The 27,304-nt window shown below is 30.0% G+C and overlaps 1 protein-coding gene across 5 annotated transcripts in view; it reads right to left on the bottom strand.

Annotated features, from left to right (window-relative positions):
- The window catches only part of LOC134706706 (sorting nexin-13-like), a 34,490-nt gene extending 10,834 nt beyond the window's left edge, over positions 1 to 23,656 (bottom strand). Inside the window, exons 1-22 of one of the 5 annotated variants that reach the window (XM_063565884.1) lie at positions 23,540 to 23,656; positions 21,554 to 21,666; positions 20,881 to 20,980; positions 20,204 to 20,293; positions 19,318 to 19,439; positions 17,974 to 18,089; positions 16,741 to 16,845; positions 15,817 to 15,905; positions 14,809 to 14,892; positions 13,915 to 14,056; positions 13,318 to 13,418; positions 12,518 to 12,605; positions 12,102 to 12,157; positions 11,511 to 11,645; positions 8,196 to 8,300; positions 7,250 to 7,385; positions 4,508 to 4,539; positions 4,138 to 4,152; positions 2,023 to 2,134; positions 1,405 to 1,553; positions 890 to 994; positions 302 to 412 (exon numbers count right to left, since the gene is read on the bottom strand). In XM_063565884.1, the coding sequence (XP_063421954.1) occupies positions 302 to 412; positions 890 to 994; positions 1,405 to 1,553; positions 2,023 to 2,134; positions 4,138 to 4,152; positions 4,508 to 4,539; positions 7,250 to 7,385; positions 8,196 to 8,300; positions 11,511 to 11,645; positions 12,102 to 12,157; positions 12,518 to 12,605; positions 13,318 to 13,418; positions 13,915 to 14,056; positions 14,809 to 14,892; positions 15,817 to 15,905; positions 16,741 to 16,845; positions 17,974 to 18,089; positions 19,318 to 19,439; positions 20,204 to 20,293; positions 20,881 to 20,980; positions 21,554 to 21,666 (2,106 nt within the window). In that variant the 5' untranslated portion in view covers positions 23,540 to 23,656. The other 4 variants (XM_063565885.1, XM_063565886.1, XM_063565887.1 and 1 more) reach the window with 4 other exon arrangements.
- Between the last annotated feature and the right edge of the window lie 3,648 nt (positions 23,657 to 27,304).

A 27,304-nucleotide genomic window follows, 5' to 3' on the forward strand; every position in this document is an offset into this window, starting at 1 on the left:
ATACAACTTACGTTTAAACTGATTTTTTTTTAACCCAAGAATGTGCCTACCTAAGCCTCCAATTAATACTTTTTCATGAATAATATTTAGTAAATAAGGTCACCCAAGAGATTTTTATAACTTCCTGCAAAATATGGGTTTTGCTTATTGTCAAAGACAAAACAATGACTTTTAGTTATCTACATCTTTGTCTTTTGGACTTTGATGGTTAGATATTATTGACATTTTTACCACATTTCCTTGCTTTTATTTTAAATGTTACATATGACTGTCACAACTAGGATAAATAAATAATATTAACCTTTCTAGCTAAGTCACTTTTATGTTTTTCCCATAATCCTTGTGCTAAAAATTTCATCAATAAATCTTTTAATCCTTTGTTTTCATCCCAAAGCTGAGGATTTAGTAAATTCTGGAAAGGAAAAACATCATCATTTATATATAAAAAGTTTCCAATTGAAGATTTTTAAAATCAGCTATATGGAATATTAATGGTTTGAGTAAACACTTCAACAGAGTATAACAATGGATGTCAAAGGGAGATAATCTACAAGTAAATTTGTGATTTTTTTATGTTTTTCATTTTAAAATCTAGATAAATACTATCAAATATGATTTATAACATTTTCATTTAAAAATAAAGAATTCATTGAACTTTCAATAAGTTTCATAATTATTTGAAGGAATTTAAAGCAAAACTGAAATTTCTTCATTCAACTTTGGTGATATATGTAATGATCATTCCCTATATTCATGAAATTGTCAGTCTTTATTTTTTACAAATCGCTGTAATATTGTAAAAAGTTTCTTGTCATGTAAATGTAGAATGTAGATTATCTAATTGTGTATATGTCTAAGAGTACACGTAGCAATTTTAAAATATATTTACCTGTAAATAATTATCTAAAGATTTTCTCCTCTTCTCCAAGAATTCTTGGTTCATGTTCTTCAACATGGTTTTACCAGGAAAACCAAGCCCAGTCAAATCTGGAAACTAAAATGAAACCCAAATACATGATTCTAAAAAAATAAAACTCATAAATTTATGTTTGCATGTTTAGCTGCATAAAAGTGAGAGAATTACTTTCTAACATTCATTATTCTAAGATGAAATAAAAGGGGTGTGTCAATGGGACACATATGATAGCCCTGCTTGTATATATATTAAGTCATATATCTACAGTATATAGCATATGATAACTTTTCTAGTACTAATGTATTGAGATTATGGAAATCGCTACATCTGCTGTATAATGTATGTGATTAAAATTTTCTTGTACGAACATATTGAGATTGTGGAGATTGCTACATCTGCTGTATAATGTTTGTGATTAAAATTTTCTTGTACTAACATAGTGAGATTGTGGAGATTGCTACATCTACTGTATATTGCACGTAACTTACTTTTTCTTGTACTAACATATTGAGATCATGGAAATCGCTATATCTGCGATATATTTCCTGAATATCATCTTCCCCATTTACTTTCTTTGTTACTCTGACAGCAAACACAGCATACGACTTTCCTGATTTCTCTGCTTCTTTTACGATACCTGAAATAATATTTCATTAAAACTACTTTCCCAACTCAAGGTTACCTTTTACAACTTTTAAAACACAAATGAAATTAGAAAAATTATGTTATGTTATCATTAGTAAAGAAAGTTTGAATTATCATTACCTATGGCTTATTATTAGATTGAGTGCACTAGAAATGTATAATCACAGATATTGGAAATTTTTTTAAATAATGGTTTTACATGATGTCACAAACATTTCATTGGATATAAGAAAATTACCATCACTCGTCGAAGTTAACCAATCAGATTTTCACCTCTTGTTTACCTGTGTACAAGCTTTTGTAACCATGTAACATCAAGTTTACAAAATATTCTACAAAAACACAAAAAAATAATGAAAGTATTACACTTAAGAGATGTTTATGATTAGGTCACAGATAAACTCTAGACAGTCTGTATCATTTACTTTAACATGATATTAATAAAGACATATGTCAGATACCTGTTTGTGAGATGAAGGCAGATATGAACTCTTCATCATCAGATTGAGTCATGTTTGATTTCAATGCTGGTGCAGGGATTTCATCTGAAGAATCATTAGCTAAATCTTCATTCTGGAATAGGTAATAAAATGAATATACAAATGAACACGTATAAACATGTTTGTAGGAATAAAAGTCAGAAAAAATACTGCACATGCTGTTTTTGTAACATATTGTTATCTTTCTTTAATGAGATATATGTTGAGGCCACTAAGACAAAGTGACCGACTTATTTTCTCTTAGATGTACATGTATCAGTAAGTCTGGTTCAATGACCCTATGTGTTAAAATTGAACTCTTACATGAAAATTTGATATCAAGTCAATCAAGTGTAAAATATAGGTCAACATGACCTGTTTTGTGGAAGGTTGCTATTCTCATCTAGTTGCATCCTTAAACTATTAAAGAATTATGACTAGAAGCCAATTTGTGTTTTAAAAATAAACTGGTATTGACTTTGCTTATTGTTGAAGGCTGTATGGTAACCTACAGGTGTCAAAACACTGATATATATTTTAGACATCAAGGTCCTCTCATAATTATGTCAACTTCCCCAAACTAATTAAATCTTTCTGTTATTTGTGTTTTGTGTTTTCTTTCTCATCAATACATACCCCAAATCTATTTATAATCATGTAAATGCAATAAAAGTATAAAAATCAAAGAATCACACTGTCAGAAGAAAGTTAAGAAACACTCGTAGAAAGCATTTAAAGCCAATGAGTTAGTATTTTTTAGTCGAAACACAGTGACTACATTAAAATACATTGGTAAATAAAATATCTGTATCTGTAACAGCTGTGTCAGTGATATATACTGAAGAGTAAAGAAGTATGGAAATGTCTTTCTTTTCTACTTTCTAAAGAGACTAGCACTGCATACAAGTAATCTAAATTCAAAGAAAAGAACCAGAGGCGGGTTAGGGGGGGAGGGAAGGGGGCCATGCCCCCTTTTTTCAGGGAAAAATTTGGTTGATAATATTTGGAATCTCCAAAGTGGGCTCCCTCTTAGGCAGTCAGTGGGCCCCCACTTTCGAAAAATTTCTTGATCTGCCTCTGAGAAAGTTAGCCAATTTATTTCTTAATATAAGGATCAATAAAAAACGGATGATGAAAAAGAATATATTGGTTAATTTTGTCATTAAGTATCTTTAGTTTTGCTTGTTTTCATCTGATCATAATAAAAGGTCGGATCATTGTTTAATAATGGTTGATATGTCACAAAACTACACTGTTTGTTCACATAACAATCCCACCCACCATCCCACCAAAAACTTAACATTATTAGAGGTAAATGTTTTGGTCATTTCTTACCTGTCTTAATTAGAATGTCTACCTGTCATAAGTTAATAAAGTAAACTAAAAGTCACGATAGAAATTTTAACTTGTGTTATATAGAATCAAACAATAAAGTTATAGAATAAATTTCTTTCCACTATGAGAAAAGTAAGAATAGATAACTATCAAATATTGAAACAGAAATATGACAAAGTATATATTTATCATGTTAAGATAAATAGATTCTACCACTACATTGAGTTTAATACGATATATATCCACTCGAGACAGTTAAATTTTCACATTTAAAACGTGAGGTTTGCCAGAGCGTTTTAAATATTTAAAGTTTAACTGTCGAGAGTGGAGTGGATAAATATCGTATTACACGAGATTTAGTGGTGGAATCTGTTTCTCTTATGGTTTTCTAACATTATGCAGGCAAACTTAGTCCTTCTTTTCGAATGATCTGCAAAAAGATGTGTTCTTTCTATGTGATGTCATCAGGCATGGTCGCCTTTTTTCATGCCGTCACAATAGGAAATTCAGAGGACAGCAAGAACAATCGACTCCATAATCGGATTTTAACTAAAGAAGTACTAAGATCAAACAAACCACACGTTGATTAATTTTTTTTTATACAATGGGTGCAGAAAGGGATAAATTGACTAAGAATAAGAGAAACAAATATATCAAATGCTGCACACGTGAAGGGTTTTGGTGTGTTAATTCATGTTAATTTGTTAATTGTGCTAAGCAACCATTAAGTTTATAACTTAAAAACCATAATATAAAATTTACCAGGGACTTTGTGATCTGTCAATTTTGAAATACATAACAAATTCAGTCTATTGTTCAACAGATAAAATAATTAATAATCTGTAATCAAAATACTTCATTAATTTTTAGAAAAAGTATATCTCTAAATAGTAAATAATTCTTTGGTTTTTTTATATAACAGAATTATAAATTTAAGCATTTCACAACACATTGACTATTTTTCTTTATTTCAAACATGTTGTCTTTCATAAAAATAATGAATATCTAATCCTATATTGCAAAACACCGCTCATAATGACAAACTTAATCTTAAATTATAAAATTATCACCCTATAAACTATAAATACATAATCTAGATTGAGTGCTGCTTCAAACTATAAATAAAACTTACGCCAAGTGATGACCCCGACTGCATTGAAATATCTGATCAAAAGCAAACAAGCAAATTACACTGACATGTTAAAATTCTAGCTTAGACAAAGACAAGTTTGCTGTAAATTACCAAAGATAATCTGATTTAGGTTTACATCAATATAAACAAAAATCATGATGGTAAATAACAGCAAACAAAAAGAGAAAAAAGTTTATTCTTATAGAGTGACTCAATTCATTTTTGTAACAACTTCATATCATCTCCATTGATCTTGAGAAAGAGTTTCCATTGTGGTGAACATATTTTGCTGTACCATATAAAACATCTACATGTAACAATTTATTAAGGTTTTTAATCAAAATATTTCAATAAGGATCATGATGTGTTTCAGAGATATTATGCTTCTTACACAAAATGTCACTCATTTAAAAATGGCGGTTTACAAATAGAACAGGTAAATACTGGAAGTTAGAATCTGAAATCTACAAACAAGACACAATGCTATTATAAAAGATTTTAAAAGCATTCTTTTATGGCCTTAGGGGCACTATGACTAGCTTTAAAATGTATAAAAAAAAAATAAGCTGCATTTACAGAAATCATGAAAGCATTTGCTCAAATTATTTATAAGCAAAGCTTTAATTTTCAGGACTTATAATACACTTTTATCAAGTGGCAAAAATCTGAACGGTGAAAGCAAACATTCACCAACCATTTTGAAATTGAAACTGAACTGTATTTGGTAAGAGTTAGTCATGATGGAAAAATTTTAAGCTCTTAATCAATACAAAACAAACTCAAAATTTAAACTGATTTTACTGTTTCAATGGATATAACTCCTAGAACAACAATTGGCATGTATCCTTAACATTGATTTTGGAAGTGTACTCTAAGATTAATGACTATTTCTTGCTACTTTTATCTACACATTAAATGTAACAAATTCAAACATCATTTTTGCTGATCTTCTGATTTTTACAAATACAACTGCCAAATAGTAGCAGCAATTACTGAAAAATTAACCATCTCTGGTATTGTATTGTCATTACTGCCGTGGCCAAAGACAATGAAATTGGTAGAGTCAAAATCAATAATCAAACCTTTGCTTCAGACAGACAGATATAACAGTGGCTACATGCTCCTCTAAAATTTGCCTTGTCTATCAAAAAAATATTAGAAGTTGTTTAAAAACAGCAACAAAAAACATGCATTAAACAAAAAAAAAATCACTATCTTGCAATTGTATCTTAAAACTTTAATCAAATTTAGAAAACAGAAAGTCACATAAAGATGTTTATAAAGAAAAAGGGACTTTCATAAATTTTAAACCTATAGAAGGCATTAGTTGTTCTCTTATTAAAATTGTTCTCAAGGTTTTATTGCTTTACTAATTATTTTCATTCCAGATGGCACAGTTGGCTTATAATAATTGTTATTATCATGAATTATAAAACATTCTTATGAAATTTTTCTATGGATTTTGACCTAATGAACAGCATTTATGCTTTAGAATGGAAATAAAGATTTCCCTGGTAGCTCTAGTGATTTACATTTGCTTAATTTTGTATTCATGCAGCTAAATCTGAAACAGCCATTACAGAAAAAACAACAAAAAGTTGTTACACAAGATGAATTGAGTCACTCAATCATGCCCATACAAGATATATAATGCACTGAATTAAAACATAGAAACAATTTATTGGAATTTTCAAAATTACATGAATCAAATGTCAGAATATAATTTGAATAGGCCAAACATTTTTTGTATTAACTTTTCATGAATAATTTTGATAAAGTAAATTGTTTCTGTTGTAACATTGTTATATACTATTAGTAATACACATGTGACCAATTCATCCTAAATATTAACCTACTTTGAACCAAATGATCCTACGAACTGTAAAAACAATATGTATATATCAATATTCATTGAACCAAATGATTCTACGAACTGTAAAAACAATATGTATATATCAATATTCATTGAACCAAATGATCCTACGAACTGTAAAAAAATAGGTATATATCAATATTCATTGAACCAAATGATTCTACGAACTGTTAAAAACAATATGCATATATCAATGTTTAATAGTAAAATTGATATATTTATTTTGTTCAACAAACCAATTATTCCAGAATACTGATCACATATGCTATACTAGTTTAATGGTGAATATTTATGTATGATTTATGTCTATTGCATATTACTTAATTCAGTGATTTGTTTTTTCTGTTTGTCTTTGTTTCATGGCACCACTGGTGTATGTAAATTAAAAGGAAATCTGTAACTTTGCTCATATATTCATTTATAGTACTACAATATAGTTTCCATTTTACTTTGCAGTTTATAGTTATAAAATTATATATTTTATTATTTTGGTACTTGGTTGAATAGTTACAGTTATTGCATGAAATTCTTTTTGCTAAAAGCTGTTATACTATTGAAAACATTCAACAAATCATTGTGGCACCAAGGTCATTTTATTTTATATTGATTAATCTGTAATTTGATATTTATCTCCTGAAACTCTATTGCTATATAAAGTCAAACTCTATTTATCTTCAATTTGGTATTTAAGAAAAAAAAGATAATGTAAACACAATTTTCTCATTTTTCTATATCTTCAATAATCTACTTAGACATTAGTGCCAAAATGTAATGTTAGATATCTTTGAGAAGAAATGTAATTTCTGACTTTATACTAGCTGATGTTTAATAGTATTTTGTTTTTCTAATTTCTATAATATTATACGTACTATCATCAATACTGATATTATCCCCCTCCTCTAAACGATCCTCCTTTCCCAGACCCAAATCTTCCATTAACTTTGTGTATACGTTACTTTGTAGAAACTTCTCATAATACTGTTCTGTGTGTAGTATTTGATACACCTACAAATATCATAAGAGTAATTTTAAAAATAGTTTCTCTTGCTTCCAAACAAGTCTCTACAAATGAATACAATTGATATTTCATTGTGCGTTTTTCTATGTTGTGATGTTTTCTATTGTTTCAGAAAAAGGGAGAAAGTTTGGTACCATTAAAACGTTTAATCCCTTGGCAAATGTTTGCACCTGTCCTAAGTACCAGTAAGGAATCTGATGTACAGTAGTTGTCCTTAGTTTATGTAATTTATATGTGTTTCTTGTTTCTCAGTTTTTTATATAGATTAGACAATTGGTTATCCCATTTGAATGGTTTTACACTAGTATTTTTGGGGCCCTTTATAGCTTGTTGTTCCGTGTGAGCCAAGGCTCCATGTTGAGGTTGTACCTTGACCTATAATAGTTTACTTTTATAAATTGTTATTTGGATAGAGAGTTGTCTCATTGGAACTCATACCACCTCTTCCTACATCTATATACAATGAATAGTTATCAAATAAACTCATCATAGATACCAGGATCAAAATTTTATATTTACGCCAAACCAGCCACTTCAGCGGGGCTTCAACTTGTATGCATTGCTTAACTTCCAATAACATTTTTTTAAGTATAATGTATACAAGCTGAAGACCCCTTTTTCTAGTGATTGCAGATGTCAATCTTAATGACAATGCTTGACCAAACATTTATACAAGCAAAGCAAGCAAGTCAACTTCACTTTAAACTTGCCAGCATTATGATAATAGCTTTAGTGAAAATTATAAACTATGTTTTGAGCCGTTCACTTGTATCTATGCCTAAAAATGGAGTACTCACTTTAGCTGCAACTTCATCAAACACACTTTCTGATAGAAATTTACTCTTAATTCGTTGCAAAGTTCTCTTTACTATTTCACTGTCAATTTTAATTCTAGATGAGGCCTGAAAGTAGAAAATTCAGTCACCTTCAAATTATTTGAAAGACCAAGCCAAACAAATTCCTTCTTTGTTTGCTGTGATTCTGAAGGATAGGTATACGCAGGAATGGATTTTTATTTTACATAAGAGAAGGTTCATTCCAGAAATTTAGAAATGGTTATACATAAATTGTTTATCCACTATACATTAAGTTAGGAACCCCTGCAAGGATTGAAATGGTGATTCAGTCATTATACTTTTAATACTATCCTTACAATCATTCTACTTTTATATATATCTAATAGTTCAAGACACATTTGATAGTACAGATAGATTAACCTTGAGTTTAAGCTGCATTTTTGTGACATAGATATTAAAGGGAAACTTCGCAAAAAAATCAAAAATTGATATTATGTTTATTCTGTATAAAAAATCTCAAATTCATAGATATTAAAGTTTTATTCTGCTAGACAAGAGATCACCATCATTTTTAAATTTAGAGTATCAATTCTCTCCGGTCGGCAATTTTGTCACCTTCTTCAATTTGCAGTCACGATATGTCTAAGGACCAAAACAACAGTAACCCGATGTAGTCGTAATTGCGTGTCGATATCTCGTCAATCGTACGTTTGTTTTATCCGACTAGTTAACTAGTTAACTAACTTGATACGGAAAATTTTCTTCTTTTTTTTTTAAATAACCATGATCTGTTATTTTGAGACTGAAAATTATAGGAATTAGTGAAAAAGTCAAAATTTCATATCATAAATAAGTCTTCCGTGAAACTTGAATTGTTTTCGGAAATCTAATTAGTTCATAATTCTTTTATGTAATAAACTTTATTCAAATAAATTAGGATCTTCGTTCCACTGATCACCCACATGGCTAAAGGTATTACTCCCAAAGGTATTGTAGGGGGTGTGAGGTGACACGTCCAGGTATTCAAGCGATTTCCTGTCGAGTTTGCAAATTCATGCATCGTTTCACTTCTAAGTGTATTGATAAGTGTACACGGCCGATAACTTATAACTTTCCATTTTGAACTTTTAGGTGTATAATATACATCTCTATCTTGCTTGTCCAAAAGTGATATTACTAAACTCACACGCTTGTTTATGAATAACATTTCTGGTGAAAAGAAAATTATTTATAAAAATATAAATAATACAAAAAAAAAACCAAACAGATTTGATGAAATAAAAATCTATATACCTATTTTTTCCAAGGGTAAATTTGGTAAAATGTAATATATACTCGTTGTCAATGGTGAAGGCCAGAAATATTGATTTGAAAAAAATGTACGCACTTGTCGACCATTCGTATATACGCCTGGATTATAAGTTACGGAACTATAGCGCAAATTAAAATATATACATGTATACATGGAACATAAGAAAAAAACATACATTTTGCGTAAATTGGGGTAAAAGTTTTGTAAAATGACAAGTCCACGTATGCCAACAGTATGTAATCATCAAATGTCGATAGACTATTGTATACCAAAAGAAGAAGAAGAGATTTAAATACAGGTTGATATATAACTTTATTTGGCTCATCGAAGTTATGGACATTTATGTATCAATTAGATTGTTCTCGAAAAAAGGAAGAAATTCGCCATCATCACAATTGTTCCGACATGCATGTAATATATACGCAACTGGAAGTACACTAATACCGAGGGATGTGAATATTTTCCAGGAAAACTATAGAGTATCAAAGTTTCGAATCAATTTCGGGATTTATTTTCTCTCTTGAAGTTGATATTCAATGACAGCAATTTAAAGAATAAACTGCTTGTCTTCTTGCCAGTTGAAACAGACTTATAATTACATTAAAAAATAGGGAAAGATGATATTTAATTCGTTAATTTTTTTTAATACATCGTTGGTCAAATACCTAAAGTATTATATATAGTTACGATGTGAGACGAAGAGTATTTTAAGAAGGACATTCCCGATTATGTATATATTTTGTTGATGTTATTCACACTTGAAAAGCATATCTGTTCGTAATTTGTTGATTCCATTCCTATTAGATCCTTTAATTTCCTGTCAATTTTTTAAAACATGTTTTTTTCAAATATCTGAAGTATTCATGTGTTGTGAGATTTAAAATATTTTGATGAGCAGATTAATTCCTAAATAGGTAATTAAAGATCACTTTGGATGGACTAAAATATATAATTGCAATTGTTAATGATCTGTTTGAAATATTTAAGGCTGCCAATCCTGATTTAAAATAGTACAATTTTTAGTTCATAAACTGGTGTTTAGAAGGCTATTTTTATTTATAAATACTTCAATTAAAATAATTCAGTATTTTATCGTTACTAAAGTAATCAAAAGTCATAATTCATTAAAAGTGATCTTATGCAAGATATAAAAATATACAACAGCTATCCAGTTATTGTGCGATCTTATTATGCCCGTTAATTAATCTTAATTATTTTTTATTACATTCATGTGTCTGAAACTTTGTCTGACTCCCGTTTAGAATTGATACGAAATGTTGTTCACACCTGAAATGCCAGTGAACCGTGACGCCTAGATTTCACTCAATGAGGATCAAAAGATTAGAATTACATAATGCTAATCTTTCAATTACCTTGAGTTAAACTACGCAATCCACATTCTTTAGGTGTCACAAAACAATACACATTTTATTGTTTCCACCGTACAAGCAAGTGAAAATGATTGCTGGAATGAAGCAAAAAGGTCAGAATACAAACATGTATTTTTAATACACTATCGATCATGTCAGTTTCATATGTTTGTTTAAAGTATTTTTAGAAAAAAAATTCATAAAAATGTTCTATTGTATGATTTACTTTTATTATTAAAATTCCTTTTAAAAAATCCAAACGATCTAATTTTAAAAGTTGCATGGCTATCACTTATTTTTTCGTTGGCTAATAGCTACACCAAAAATCGTCGATGCGCTTTAAATCGTGTTATTAGATGGTTAACGAACAAGACTTAAATGAGATATTTTCACTCCCGGCATGCATCAAAGACTTAAACTACGTCACATAAGTCAGGAAGTTTCAAAAATTAAAATTAATAATTCCCTATTTTCTTGTTTATTAGATTTCATATCAAAATAAAACTTGGTGAATATGTTTTTTATGGTATTATGAACATAATAAAATGAAAAGTGAAAAATGGCGAATTATCCCTTTAACACCCATAGATAGATAAGGAAACAGTAATGCTGCAAGAAACCACCAAAATTTACCTTTTCAGATAAATACTGATCATGGATAATTAACGCTGCTCTTCGTAAAGACTCTAAGTCAACTTCAGTTGCCTCCCCTCCCATTGCTCTTTGTTGTGCTGCTCTAATCTGCTGCTCAGCAGCTGCACGAAAACCCTACAAAAAACAACATTTCTGTAATACTACAATAAAACATCATGAACAAATTAGAAGAAAGTTCTACTTACTTCTTTAAAACTAATAGCAAATTTTCTTTTCTTTGCAGAAAATATAAGAAGTCTATCGCATCTAGTATCACTGAATTTGACTAAAAATTATTATTCTATTTTAACAGAAGAAATTAAATTATTGAAGTATTATGAAATATTAAAAAGATAGCTGGAGTTTAACCTTTTCCTATATAGTACAAGTCACCACAGTCAAACTGAAGACCAGATATATGATCATTCTGTTCGGTAGTACCAAGAAAAGTGGGATGCAAATGTTTCTTTAAAGAAGGTGAATAAATTAAAATAAATTTCATTCACCAACACAATTAACCATCCATTTAACAGCTGATTTATGAGTAGGATTTTCAACTTGGTCTAATAACAGAATTTTATATAAACTTACCTCGACATTTAAATAAAAAAATAAATACATTTGGCCCCCAACACTCGTCATAAATTCTGAAATAGAAAAGTGAATTATAAATTCTAAATCTTACAACTAAAAATGTGAATAAATTGTGGATTCTAATACTTATGTACATATACAGGCTGATATCCAGTTGAAATTAAACATGTTCTTCCTTCTTGTTTTGACACATTTTATAAATAACTGTTTGAATTTTTATGTATTTATGAAATTTAAATGAAATAATCAGTAACTTTCATATGATGATTTAGCTGGTGATAAAGTGATTAAACAAGATTATTTGGATGAGCTGTCTTGTGTGAAGAAGGTTTTACTTTTTCATTTATTATTTTTTCTACATGTTATGTCAAACCATGATAATACTATACCAATGAACAAGATTTAGATCTTACCTATAAAAACTGCTAATGCTATATTATTTTCTATAATTTCGTCTAAACTTAATATAAATATATTCTTTGCTCTGCAAATATCAGAAATCTGTAAGAAAAAAGAAAAATAATTTCAAATTATTAGCATCTGAAAAAATCTTAAGAAATAAATTTAACTGATGAATTAAATTCAGTGCAAGTACATGTACTTCTAAAATTACATCAAACTTTCATATGTATTCTTTTGAGTTTACTTCTTACTTATTTTTTTTTTTTACAAATTATCTCCCCTTAGACCAGCAACTACATAAAGTTTACTTTAATAGTGATGAATTGCATATTTTTCTCAAATTGTTTCCAAAGATTAAAATTTTCTTTTTATAAGTTTCCCTTTTTAATCTTTTCTTCATTTGTTTATTTCTCTCACAGATTACACCTCATAACATAGTTAACATGATGGCAAAGTAAATATGAAACACATGTTTGTTTTTTTATCACATTATCATAATCAAATATGTTGAAAATATCTTTTTACATAAGACTGTTGCTCAACTATTGATAGGATAATTTCAAAATGTCAAAATGTTTTTGTAAGTGTGAATTCTTAAGGTAAATAATGAAATTAAAATCTACCAAAACTATCATCTAACCGTCCAAAGTGGTGGTACTATGTAGGATTTTCAAATTCAATGGTTAATGAAATTTTCTCTTTTTGTTGAAAATATTGTATTTCTTTCTCAGTTGAACTGTTTTCATTTTTAAAACTGACCAAGTAGTTAATTTTAATCTAATATAACACCTTTTGTTGTTGACATACTTACATCAATATTATCATCTACTCCATCAATCAATCTTTTAATTCTTCCTTCACATATAGTCTTAACAAATACTAAACTGTTTAAATTCTGTTTAATTACAGCATCTGTAAAGATTAAAATCATTTATAACAGACAAAACCTTACTATTAAAACATCAAGATTTAAGTCAATACTTTCAAATAACTTTCTATAAATTAATAGTAAAAGTGATAACCGCTCATGTCAAAACAAATATGTTTTTTAAAATTAATATTACATATATGGCCTTCAATTAAGAGCAAACACAATATTTTTAGAAAGCCATAAAGTACTTGATCACAAAATAAGAAACAATTTAAAATGGAAAATTAAAAGGCTCAATTTTATCAAATAACATTACACAAATAACATTCCTAGCAGACAGCAACCAACCACATCCAATGGACTACAGGCTCCTGGCTTGGGACAGGCATATTAGGATTGTGATATGGTAAATTTTGTAAGGGGTTTTGTTGATATTTGTTCAAGCATATTTTGGTGGCATGGTATATTTTGTAACATTGTTTGGTCTTTGTTCATATTTGTTTATGCATAGTTTGTTATTAAAAAATCTATTCTTACCATCGATCCCTCCACTGTCTTTAGATCTCCATTTATGTATATTTTGTTCTACAATTTCTTTCACTGCTTCTAATTCATCAATATCTATAGAACTTTTGGCAACTTGTAAAAAAGTTTCATTCGTTAATGTTCTTTCTGTACACTGAAAAATTATACAGTAACAAATAAAAAGAAGCTATAACTATTAAAAAAATATAACAATCATTATTCTAATATCCTCTAACTGTACATATGCATGTAAAATAAAAGTAACAAGAATGTGTCCCTAGTACACAGATGCCCCATATGCACTATCATTTTCTATGTTCAATGAACCACGAAAATGGGGGAAAATCTCTAATTTGGCATTAAAATTAGAAAGATCATATTATAAGAAACATGTGTACTAAGTTTCAAGTTGATTGGACTTCAACTTCATCAAATACTACCTCGACCAAAAACTTTAACCTGAAGCAGGACAGACTAACGGACAATAACGAACGGACACACAGACCAGAAAACATAATGCCCATAAATGAGGCATAAAAATTTAATGATATCAACACATTTTATGACAGTATCTCATCTATTATTCAAAATGTTTACAGTATTGCTACAGTATTGCATAACCATTCAAAAAGATGAATTTAAGAATGTACAGCTTTTAATTTGAAGATCAAATCCCCAACACACAGTTGCTCTTCAAATATAAAACTGTAATTCCCAATCTAATGCAGTGAATGTACTTTAAAATTGTTAAAAAAACAACATTTGAAATACTACAAGAATAGTTAAACAGAAGCACAAAAATCAATGAAGATGCTTAAATGATAGAAATCAAATACTTAACTGAATGAAATATTTAACCTTATCTTGAAGATTTGATGGATTGAATTATAGAATAATTATACTTACAAACCAAGCTATATTTTGATTGACATAATCTGGATCGGACATTAAATCTATTGTGGGTAAAAATATTCCATTTACTAAAACTTCCTACAAAATTAAAACATCAATTTAAGCTACTAAATAATATCAGTTATGTGGTTTGTCAATTTGTGAAGGAGTTGGTCCACTTACTAATATTTTGCCTCTAAAAACCAGATTTTTTTAAACTGCAATGATGTTGTGAAAATATATGAAAACACATGTTATTATGTACAATTGTTTCAGTTAAAATAGAAACTTCATCATTAGTAATGTATTTGAAATGTCAAAAATGTAGGCAATGGTGGCCTTCCGCTGTTTCTGCTCTATGGTGTGGTTGTTGTCGCTTTGAAACATTCCCCATTTCCTTTCTCAACTGTAAATTTGAAATTGCCTGAATTTTGGAAAAAATTCGAGTAGTTTATGTTAATTTTCTAAAAAATAGAAAGTAGCACCACCCCTTACCCACAAATATTTTTGCTGAAATAGTTAAAATATATCATATGCTCAACTTCAAAATTTAAGTCTAATATATATTCATAGTGAATCAAGCAAATGTACTCAATTTTTTATTATACTTTCAAAAATCATACATTTAGCAATACAAACACACTAACTCTACTTGAACAAATGAAGTTTTCAAAATGTTCATTTACAGGGCTGTTTTGGGAGGGTTACTGGTTCTACATCTTTGGTTAAACTGGATTTTTTTAATAGTCTTGACATTCTGTACAGACATTTGCCCATTGGACCACAATATAATTACTTCATAATGTCATTAGTTTTTATTGTGTTGTTGGGTTACTGTCTCACTGTACATATTCTCCATATTTTTTTATATAGACTTTTTATACAGCTATTAATATAGGTATGAATGTCTATAATCCTGCTAGATGTATTATTCAGTTTTGAATGTCTATATTATGATTATGTGAATATTTATTTGACCTAACAGGCTAACACATCTGTAGAAATAGAACACTGTTTACTTACCCTCAATATATAACGAAAAGATTTATTATGAAAATCTTCTTGTGGTAAAAGTAAAAATAGTAAAACTTCACTTAAATCTTGTAAATACTCTGAAAATAAAATAAAAGGTATTTTCTATTGTTAGTACCGGTATAAAAAATGTGGGTGCTGAAATGCCTCGCTAGCTTAATAAGCCATGACTAAGTAATATACATAACAAGTACTACTTATCATTTACGTCATATATATATACAACATACACTTCGTGGTAACTGAGAAACTGATCTAAGTATAAAAACTTCACACTGATTATTTTCTAGCCACCTTGAACATTAGTATACAGTTTAATTGAAGTCTGGAGCTGGCATGTCAGTTAACTGCTAGTAGTCTGTTCTTATTTATGTATTATTGTCATTTTGTTTATTTTCTTTGGTTACATCTTCTGTCATCAGACTCGGACTTCTGTTGAATTGAGTTTTAAATGTGCATATTGTTATGCGTTTACTTTTCTACATTGGCTAGAGGTATAGGGGGAGGGTTAAGATCTCATAAACATGTTTAACCCAGCCACATTTTTGCGCCTGTCCCAAGTCAGGAGCCTCTGGCCTTTGTTAGTCTTGTATTATTTTAATTTTAGTTTCTTGTGTACAGTTTGAAAATTAGTTTGGCGTTCATTATCACTGAACTAGTTTATATTTGTTTAGGGGCCAGCTGAAGGACGCCTCCTGTGCGGGAATGTCTCGCTACATTGAAGACCTGTTGGTGACCTTCTGCTTTTGTTTTTTCTATGGTCGAGTTGTTGTCTCTTTGACACATTCCCCATTTCAATTCTTAATTTTATTTTTATGTATGGTTACTTTAGATTATTCACTATCATATGGGTCAAGTAAGACCCATCTTGTCCCAATCCATTTTACTGTTAAAAGTATTTGTAAAAAAACCTACGTCTTTCAGAATCTGGATCTAAGCACACAACATCTCTACACATGTTTTTCTCCATTTCAAGTTCAAGGTCAAAGAATTCAGATACCACATGTTCTTCATAACCATCTGAATTATACCATTATTATTTATAGAAATGTATTGCAATGAAAATTAACAGTAAACATCCTTTATGATTTTTTTTTTTTAGAAGAGCACCATTTAATACATATAAATACACTAAAAGTTATGAAAAAAACCTAACATTTAACATGTAAAGAAACTACAAATTTAATAATTTATTGTTAAAGAACTGCACAGAAATTCTGCAAGAAACAACCTAAAGATCATAATAAAAAAAAAAAATGTCCAGGGCTCACACTAATCATAAGGAGAAGCTGGGCCATAATGTATTGATATAAGTATAATAGTCTCATAGTGAAGAAAATTTAATCAATATTTTGAAACAATCCATATGTTCCCTTTCAAATAGCTTGTCAAACATCGTTTTTTTTTGTAAATTTTCTTGCTTTCTTCCGCCATTGACCGTTTCTAACTACACATCGGAACATGACCAACTATAACCAAAATCTAATGCATAATTTTTCCTTTAAAGATCAATATCCTTCTATCAGCTGATCCATCCATGCGTCCGTAGTTATTATTATAAAACTACGGATTTGGGTTATAGTTGGTCATGTTCCGATGTGTAGTTAGAAACGGTCAATGGCGGAAGAAAGCAAGAAAATTTACAAAAAAAAACAATGTTTGACAAGCTATTTGAAAGGGAACATGAAGTTTTTAATGCAATAAATGGATTAAACACTTACTGTAGGTAATTTTTATCACATCTATATGAAGACACTAACTTATTTTGCTGCCGAAAGTAAGGTCGATGTACATAACTAGCACCGATTGAGTACGAAGTGATAAAAAGTTGTATTTTTATTAAATAACCTGCTACACACTGCAAAGTCAATGCTTCAACCTCTTTTCTTAAGAAAATGAATCATATTTGTCAGAATTTCTTCAATTATCAATAAAAAATTGATGTTTCATCTACTTGGAAAAAATTGAAAATGTCTGATGACGAAAGCGACTAAAAGTGAGTATCATAAACAACAGGGCAACTTTTTATCCCTTTTGGACGTCAGGGAAAGCGAAGTGAGTCAGGAAAGTGACTTCTTCTCCATAGTTGCCTGGTAGCGTGAGCCCTGATGTCAATGAATATTAATATATAAACAGTATAAAGCATACCCTCCTTAGGAGACATATTGACTCTATCTGTTGCTCGTCTGTATAATTTGATATGTGAAGCAAAATCATCAACTAATCGTTGTGTGAAGTAGGGCATCCAATCCACTTCTTTTGATCTACAAACACAAATCATAGAATTATAGTTTTTTATTAAACATTTGTCACTGAAGTGCAAGTGCATGCCACTGATAGAAAGTTTTACCCATGTCTCATTTCTTCAGTTGTCAGGAAAAGCTATATTTAGGAGTAAGGATCCAGAATAATCCTATTTACCAGTCCAGTTATAAATGAAAATTGCTTTTATACAATACACAATATGCATGCATGCAAGGTTGCCTGAGTTACATCATATGATTAAAACTTTTTAATGGTTACACACTTAAACCAATTTCAGGCATCTCAAAACACTCTAACTGGTATGAAATTCAAAGTTCTATGATCAACTTCCACATCATATTCAAAAGAAACCCAACCTCACAAATACATTTGTTATTTATATAATCCAGTTAAAACTTATGGCTTTGCAGATATTAACCCTTGTCTGCGGGGGCCGTAATATTATGGCCGTACCCAGATTACAGTTATTTTGGCATCAATGGCGCTCCATACATTTAGAGGTCATCGTAATACCATTTAATTGGTAGTGTATGCACGTTTCCTCAATCTGAAACTATTCATGTCATGTTTCTCACTTTAAATATTCATTTTGAGCTCAAATACGAACTTCAAAATTTGATATCGGACAAAATTGGTTTTTTTTGGAGGGGTGGGCTTACCTTCAAGGTCTGAATCATGGAGTTCAGAGGACTGAAACCTTGACAAGTACCGTTAACCTAAAGGCACATAACGACTGGTCGTGTTTATTATCAAAATACGCTGAGGAAACGACTACTTCCGGTTGCAAGTCCAGTTACAGTTCAAAATTGGAAAAAATCCGAAATTTTGTGAATTTTGGTGCAAATGACCTTCTTTACACTGATGAACCCAGATCAGTTTCACTCCGACCTAACAACTGTTGTGATAAAGTGTTCACTGGTGTCCACCCTACATGTAAACTACAGATGGATGCATCTATTAGCATTTCCCGGACTTACAGGTCGAGAAAAAGAATGAAAAAACGTCAAAATTGACGCTTTTTGTACCTGAGGACCAACTTTAAAATATTTCACATATACTTAATGAAACAACTGAAATAGACACTTAAGTTTTTAAAAAATGTCAAAAATCTGTCAGATGAACCTGCCCTTACCGGACCTACCCCTTTGACCAAACTTGAAGGAAGAAAAAGACACAAAATTTCAGGACCCTTATTAAGAATAGAATTGCAAAACAAATGTTAAATACCTTGTAGCAAATGTTATTGCCACTTTTTGTACAGTCTGTCTGATATCCAACAAGAAACCATCATGGTCACTAATTTGTCTATACCAGGCTTTGATGTAATCTCTAAAAGCATGTTTCAATACCTGCAAAAATCAATCAAAACTTTAATATTATGTAAGGGCATGTTTCAATACCTGTAAAATGATTTTTTGCATATTATGTAAGGGCAATCCACAGACCTATATCATGTATATGTAGACCTTGCAATCATTCTATACACAAGATCTTGATGACTTAATGTTATAGTACTAGAAAAGGAACCCAATCAGGGTTTGAGTGAGTCTTTTGAGGATGTTCGCTTGTCATGTTTTGGATTTTTTGTCAGATTTTCGGAATCATCTAGTTTTATTCATTTGAATGCCATAAAAAATGTGCCCATAACCCCCATTTTTCTTTTATAAATCATTTACATATATAGCTATAAGCCAGCCATCTGTAAAAGTCTTATAAAATCTTTGTTATTTTTTAATAGTTCTTTAGAACTTTAAATCTAACGAAAAATCAAGAGAGAACATTTTGCCGCAAAAAAACAACCAAAGGCTAATATCTCGAAAACAAGCACATTGACATATTTTTTTTATTTTGATTCCTTTATTAATCCCCTTTCAATATATACTAGTACATTTGTGTATTATGAAAAGCTTGTTATTTTAAAACTGAAAAGCAAACTTCCTTAACTGGAAAGTATTATCTTTTGAACTCATATATGACAGGGGTCAGAGGCTGTCTGAAAAGGGAAACAACCCGCTCTATATATTACATGGGAATTATAAAAATAACTGCCAAACTACCAACCTCTTGTAGCACCTCATCTATAACACTTGCTCCTGTCATTCTAACTACTTACCTCTTGTAGCACCTCATCTATAACACTTGCTCCTGTCATTCTTTTGTCAAAGTTCTTTATCTTTGTTATGTTTTCCATGGTTTTCATAATCTTATTGAAATACAAAAAAAATATAACGTTTTCGTAACACTTTCATCATTTTACTAAATTAATATTGAACTGTCCACACTAAATTTAACTATAAGGCATGTCCCCAAACAAATTGATAACAACAAAAAACAAATAAGGACATTGAAAAAAATCTTAATATGACTGCAGAGATTTACCTAGATTCTTTGCAAAAAGCATGGGCATTTTGTAGACAAACAGGTTTGGGCACAGACAAACCTAAGAACAAAAAATTATGTCTGGTATCATTCCGTGTGGTCATGAAATATCATTTATGTGTTATTTTTATATTAATATGCTTTTTATAAAATGATCAAATCATTTTCTATACCCAGGTTTAAATGTCCTTGGTCAGAGTAATATCTTTTCAGAGTTACAAGTTTCAATGCTTTTCAACTTCATTGACCTAACTAAGCCTACCATCTGTTTCTACTGACATGGCAGCCATTTGTAGGATAGAATATACTTGTTCATAAGGTGCCTATCATCAATGCTTTTGGGAGTTAAAACAGAGTCAGACCATTTGATGAGCAAATATAGATTCTGAACAGAGTAAATGTTATACTAACCTTCATGACACCTAGCTGTGGTTTCTGTAACTCTGGAAAGTCTGTTTTCTGGGTCTGCAAGGAAATCTGTCTTCCATGATATACTGCAATCACCAAAGCTCTAAAATCAACATATAATGCAAATAAAATAATCTTCCAGAGGTCTTATCCATGAACTTGTGTGCATAAACAAAGGAGGTTCATAAGATATGGCAAAAATATGCTAATATTATATGTAATTTAACCTTTTTTGAAATCATCTTTATTTCAATTCCAGAAATAAGTCATTTATTTTCAATTACAGCTTTTTACATGCATTCAAGTAAAACCAAGTATTAATTGGTGTATATGCAAAAATGTGTATTATGTCGTACCAAAGTTATATGTATTGTATTTGATCCATAAAATGAAAGTAAGTTAATTATGTGACAAAATTTTATCTCTATCATATCACTGATAAATTATGTCATCAAATTCAAAAGATATAAATGGTTATTTATGTTAACTTGACCTTGTCAATGTTTCTTCCTGGATAAATTCAGTGAGCTCAGAAAAAAAAAAGTAGAATTTACTGAAATATGTAATGGTTAATATTTATAACATAATCCTAGCATGAAGGTTTATCATCTTAAATAATGTATGGGGTTTGATAAACCATTGCATATTAATTGATATAATAAACAAAATGACTTACCCCACTAGTATACACAGGAAGTAAACAATCAACAACAAACCAAGATTACCAAAGGAGACTAGAAACAGGAACACACCTAGTGTAGGCCACTTCCAGTCTATATTAGATAACATCTGAAACAAACAATTCAGACTTTAATCTTACCACTTTGATAGATATATTTCAGTATTGATAATATGAATAAATCCTTGACAAATATAATTATTTCCTCAGAATATCTCTGACAATTTCATTTCAATTAGACTGAAAACCATCATATATCATGTATATAAATCCTGAATTAAGTATAACATAACTGAATACATGGAATAGGACTGGCAGTCACTACATTTATTATTATTCATCTATTTCCACTTTTCTGGTGTGTGTGCTGCCTATTAGCAGCATTAGCCTGCTGTTTTTTTTGTGTGAAATTGGTTTTAGTACATGTAGTTATTTCAGAAAAGTTAATCTTTGGAAAGTTTATGATGAATGACAATTCCAACAATGAATGCTACATGTAAGTGATGGCAATTGCTAAGAAAAACCAAGTTTCATTATAACAAGAATTTTTATTTCTTTTGCTTGGGTACAAGTCAACAACTTCAGGGAAAACATTTCCATGTGTTAAACATTTATAAGTAACTGAACTTTATCATAGTTTTTTCCTCAATGTAGGTCAATTCCTCATAACCTACATTTGTATTTTTATTTTCAGAGGTTAACATGCATGAAAATTGAATAAACAGTACAATCAATGTCTTTTCTACTGCCATGGACACTCACGTTTTTATTTTGAAGTATACATCAATACTTCAATTTCTAACGATAAAGAAATATGAAGCCTTTGTTGTTCGGACTACTGTATATATTTTACATTTGCATAATACATTTCCATATAATTTTGGCATTTAATCAAAATAAATCAAGGCATATCTTTGGCACAAGCAAACATGTTTTACCCCACCACATTATGTATGTGCCTGTCTCAAATCAGGAGCCTGTAATTCAGTAATTTTCTTTCGTTGCTGAATATCATTGTTTTTAATACATTCGTTTGTCCATAAATCAGACAGTTTAACTATCTTACATTGCTTTACATTTGTCACTTCAGATCATTCTATAGCTCAAGATGCAATATCTTTAAAACCATATTGCTCATTGCTGAAGGACATATGGTGACCTAAAGGTGTTTAACTTCTGCCTCATTTGGTCTTTGTTGGAGAGAGGTATCATTGGTAATCATTCCACAGCTTTTTATTTCATATCTACAATGTATCAATCAATAGATTAGCTGAACTAAATTCAAGCAGTATTGGGGAGGTTTCAGCATGCACACCAAAGTCACGACAGGAAAATCAGTTTGCTGATTGATGCCAGTATCCAGGTATCTGGTTGAAGCAGAAGAACAATTGGACACTTTGCACATTAATGCTAATGATATATTTTATAAAATTGAGAATGGAAATGGGGAATGTGTGAAAGAGACAACAACCCAACCATAGAAAAAACAACAACAGAAGGTCATGAACAGGTCTTCAATGTAGCAAGAAATTCCCGCACCCGGACACGTCCTTCAGCTGGCCTCTAAACAAATATATACTAGTTCAGTGATAATGAATGCCATACCAATTTTTAAATTGTACACAAGAAACTAAAATTAAAATAATACAAGACTAACAAAGACCAGAGGCTCCTGACTTAGTATGTTTACTGTTTACATCAAGGATTTGTATACATGCAGTATTTACCAGTTCAGTTGATCAATTTGATATTGTTTGCTGCTTATTACTTTATAAAATCCTTATTCAACCGTCAACAATTCCTAATTTCACGTTCTTTAACTACCAAAACCTAACCCAATGTTTCATGATTACGAGATTAACATAACGTCATAAGCTGTATCCCATACTAGGGTCGAAAATGAGATTATAGGGTACTGGCGATAAATTTAAATAATGCCAGGGTTTGGTTAGTTATCATATATTATCAAAATGGCAAAAATACCGTTTTTAGGACAAAGTGAACGATACAGATGGATATTTCAATGAAGTAAACATTGAAAATTGGGATCTTCCCATCTCGTCTTCCATTTTGGATTGACCTTTGATGACCCGCATTTGAACCAATCGCAGTCCAATATCAATAAAAAGTACATACATATCGGAAAAATTCCGGATAGACATGTCTTAAAAATAAATAAATTTGCTAGTGGTTCAAAATTTAATATTCATATATAAATAAAAATAATTCAATGATCACTATTCATTTCCATTTTAATTTCCAGTAGACAGCCAAAGAAAAAAAAGAGAAGAAAAATAACCGCACAGATTAAATCAAACGAAAAGCTTCAAGTTAATTTATTTAGAGTCGGTACATATTTATGAATAACAGTAAAACATAAGCTCATCAGAGGTTTTTAAACCGACATAGATACTACACGTGAATAGTTTTGTATAACACAAATTACATACATAAGACATATCATGCATAACACTGATAACTGTGACATATCAGTACATGATAGACGGATGCAGGAGGTTCTTCAGTGTGGGTTTACAAAATAGAGAATAAGACTTCAAAAAATATACTGAAAACTGACTGGGATGGGACTATTATATAAAAACAAAAAAAAAGATTTTTTTTTAAAAGAATATTGAAAAATGAGAAAAAAAAAAGAAAATTAAGAATAAACTATCACCAGAAACATATAGAAATTTGTATGGCCACTAGCATAGACTCCAAATGTCACCTGCAATATTTAAGTCTCAAATTACCAAGACCTCTTATATAATACACCAATTCGAAAATATTGCTTTCAGTCTAAAACACTTTAGCAATGCGCAACCGTTACCAGTTTTAGGATGTCATTGATACATATGCCGTCCAAATTATAATTCAGGCATTTTGTTACCACAACTTACTTTAAACCTTTGCTTAATTTTTCCATAGCGTAGGTTTGTAAGTTTGACTGTACTTGCAGAAAACTTTTCAAACGGGATAGCACATCCTATTTTGACGGAGATGTAGCTTATCGAGCACGAAAATTTAGATTCAATCCAAGTAAACTAATTGATCCTTTCAATTAATGAACCTGATTATAATAGGTTACACATTCAACACTGTAATTCGATCTTTAAATGTTGTTTATATTGGTATGCATATTGATTTTAATCAGGAATTTAAAACCAAACTAATTCTATTGTTATTTCCATATACATATGTACATTCGCAGATCTGCAATCTGCCGATACCTGTATTTTGTCATTCTATTTGCACAACGTCATGTTTTTCTCTTACTGATACTGACTTTTTATACTAATTCCATCAATTAACTTAATTTTATTTAATTTGGATGCTTGATGTGTATTGGTTGATACTTAGATACAATATTTTTCATTAGTTGTTATTGACCTTGAATTAGCTATCAGTATTAGCCAGTACTCTAAGATCTTTATTTAATGTCTTTTTAGAATTTGTGGGAATGCTTAAATACCATGCCACGTCCGGTCTGTGTTTTGTTACTTATTTTTCTGCGTTGGATCAATTCAATGACTTAAGCCCTTTTCAACTAATTTTTATAGTTTGTTAATATGTTATACTGTTCAACCACTGTTCGATGTTGAGGAGGGTGTTTGACCCGTTCCATAATTCAGTTGTTTTCGTTTGTTACTGTATACACTATTTGTATTTCGTTCATTGTTTTTTACAAAACGGGTCGTTAATTTTTTATAGTTTAAATTGTTTTACATTTGAAATTTCGGCGCCTTTGAAAGCTGACTTTACAGTATAGTTTTGTATATTTTTGAAAGCTGTACAGTTACCCACATACATGTATATAGTTGTTAAAACTAAGTACTATGTCATTTGGTCTCTGGTGAAGATTTGTCTCGTTGACAATTATACCAAATCTTCTTATTTTTATATGACACAGGTAAAGGCCAGTTGTTGTACCGAGATATCTGTCACGGCAATTTATTTCATCTTGTTCGTATATTTTTATCATCTATTTGACTTATGTATTTGTGTAGAAATCTTAAGATTTTAATAATTATGTATGTTTGTTTGTGCTGTACCGTTGCTAGACGATCTGATATCTCTTAGATTTTCTGTACTTTCTTTATAATCTCTTATCTATACATGTTAACATTTATATACGTACCTTCTATGTGTGGAATTTTCATGTTGGTTGACAAAGAGAAAAATAAATAAAAATCTCATATTTATACATGTAGACATTAATATACGTACCTTCTATGTGTGGAATTTTAGTGTTGGTTGAAAAAGAGAAAAATAAATAAAAATTCTCTTATTTATACATGTAAACATTTATATACACATATACCTTCTATGTGTGGAAGTTTAGTGTTGGTTGACAAAGAGAAAATAAATAAAAATAATAGTAGACTAATACTATTGTTTATAAAAAAAAGACTGCAATTGTTGTCACAGGGATATTTGAGTATTATGGTGACCTCGTACTATAAAAATTAAACACAATGCCTATAAAAAATATAAAATTGTTGTGAGGGAAGAATTGCATCACTGATAACCATTTTCGATAGACAAAATAAATAAATAATTGCTATTTGGATGGAGAGTTGTCTCATTGGCACTCATACCACATCTTCCTATATCTCTCTATATATATAAAGACACTAATGCATATCTGGTTTGAAATACTATTTATTTATTGTTAATGCAGCTAGATATAAATTGTACAGTAGGGCAAACACGCTTGTCTGGTACATATCGTGAACTCCTTCGCCAGCTACTTTGGAACTAAAAAAACGTCTTGTTTTCTTCTAAATACGCGAATTGTTAGGCTTTATTTTGCTTAATTTTCCTTCCTCTCCTCCCCCCCCTTTTTTTTTTAGAATAAAACAAATGGTACTAAAAAGGCAAATTTGTATATATACACAATCCATTTCCGTGAGATTCCGTTTCATTTGGTATACTCAATAAAACTTAAATTGTCAAAAAACATTTAGTTACCAGTGAGAGTAGTGCAGTTTTCTTTTAATTTAGTGCTCAATTCAAGTTATTCAAGTGACCTTTTCCAAGAGACTTCACTTCGTTTACCTGACGTTAAAGTTAATGTTTCTGTCTCAGGTTAATAATCTTAACTTGAACCGCCAATTTATTTTTACCATACATCTGAAAAAGATTAATATAATTATTTAAGTATTTTTATGATGAAAGATGCTACAAATATCCATCCATAAACGGAGTTGAACTTGTGAATCTTCAGATGATAGACTTCCAGAAAGAACTAGCAATGACTTCCATTAATCAATACTTACTGAAGTAAATTGTTGGTGACAGATGTAGACTTTATATAACATCAAAGGGATAGGTCAATTGAATGAGGAGAGGTTTTATTTAATTTACGTCTATTCACGATGGATTATAGATTTTGTACTGAAAACTTCCAATTTTCACTTGGCTTCTGTTGATAATTACGCATGTATTTTGCATAATAGTACGCAGATAGGTTTGTTGTTATTGACCTGCAAGAGCAGAAATATCTTCACTCGTATGATAATTTATCATTCTGTACTACTATATATTGTCATGATATATCGAAGAAATTATTTTAGTCCTATCATCATTTACTCTACAATTGTTTAGTATATAATGACAGCGACAATAAGTATTTGACTTTAGAATCATTATCACATGTTTTTCTTCGTTATTTGATGCATTGCAATAAAACAAAGTAATCTATAAAGACGTGCAATGACGACATGATTTCTTTATCGACGATAAACG

This window comes from Mytilus trossulus, chromosome 2 (assembly GCF_036588685.1).
Source record: "Mytilus trossulus isolate FHL-02 chromosome 2, PNRI_Mtr1.1.1.hap1, whole genome shotgun sequence".
Classification (NCBI taxonomy): domain Eukaryota; kingdom Metazoa; phylum Mollusca; class Bivalvia; order Mytilida; family Mytilidae; genus Mytilus; species Mytilus trossulus.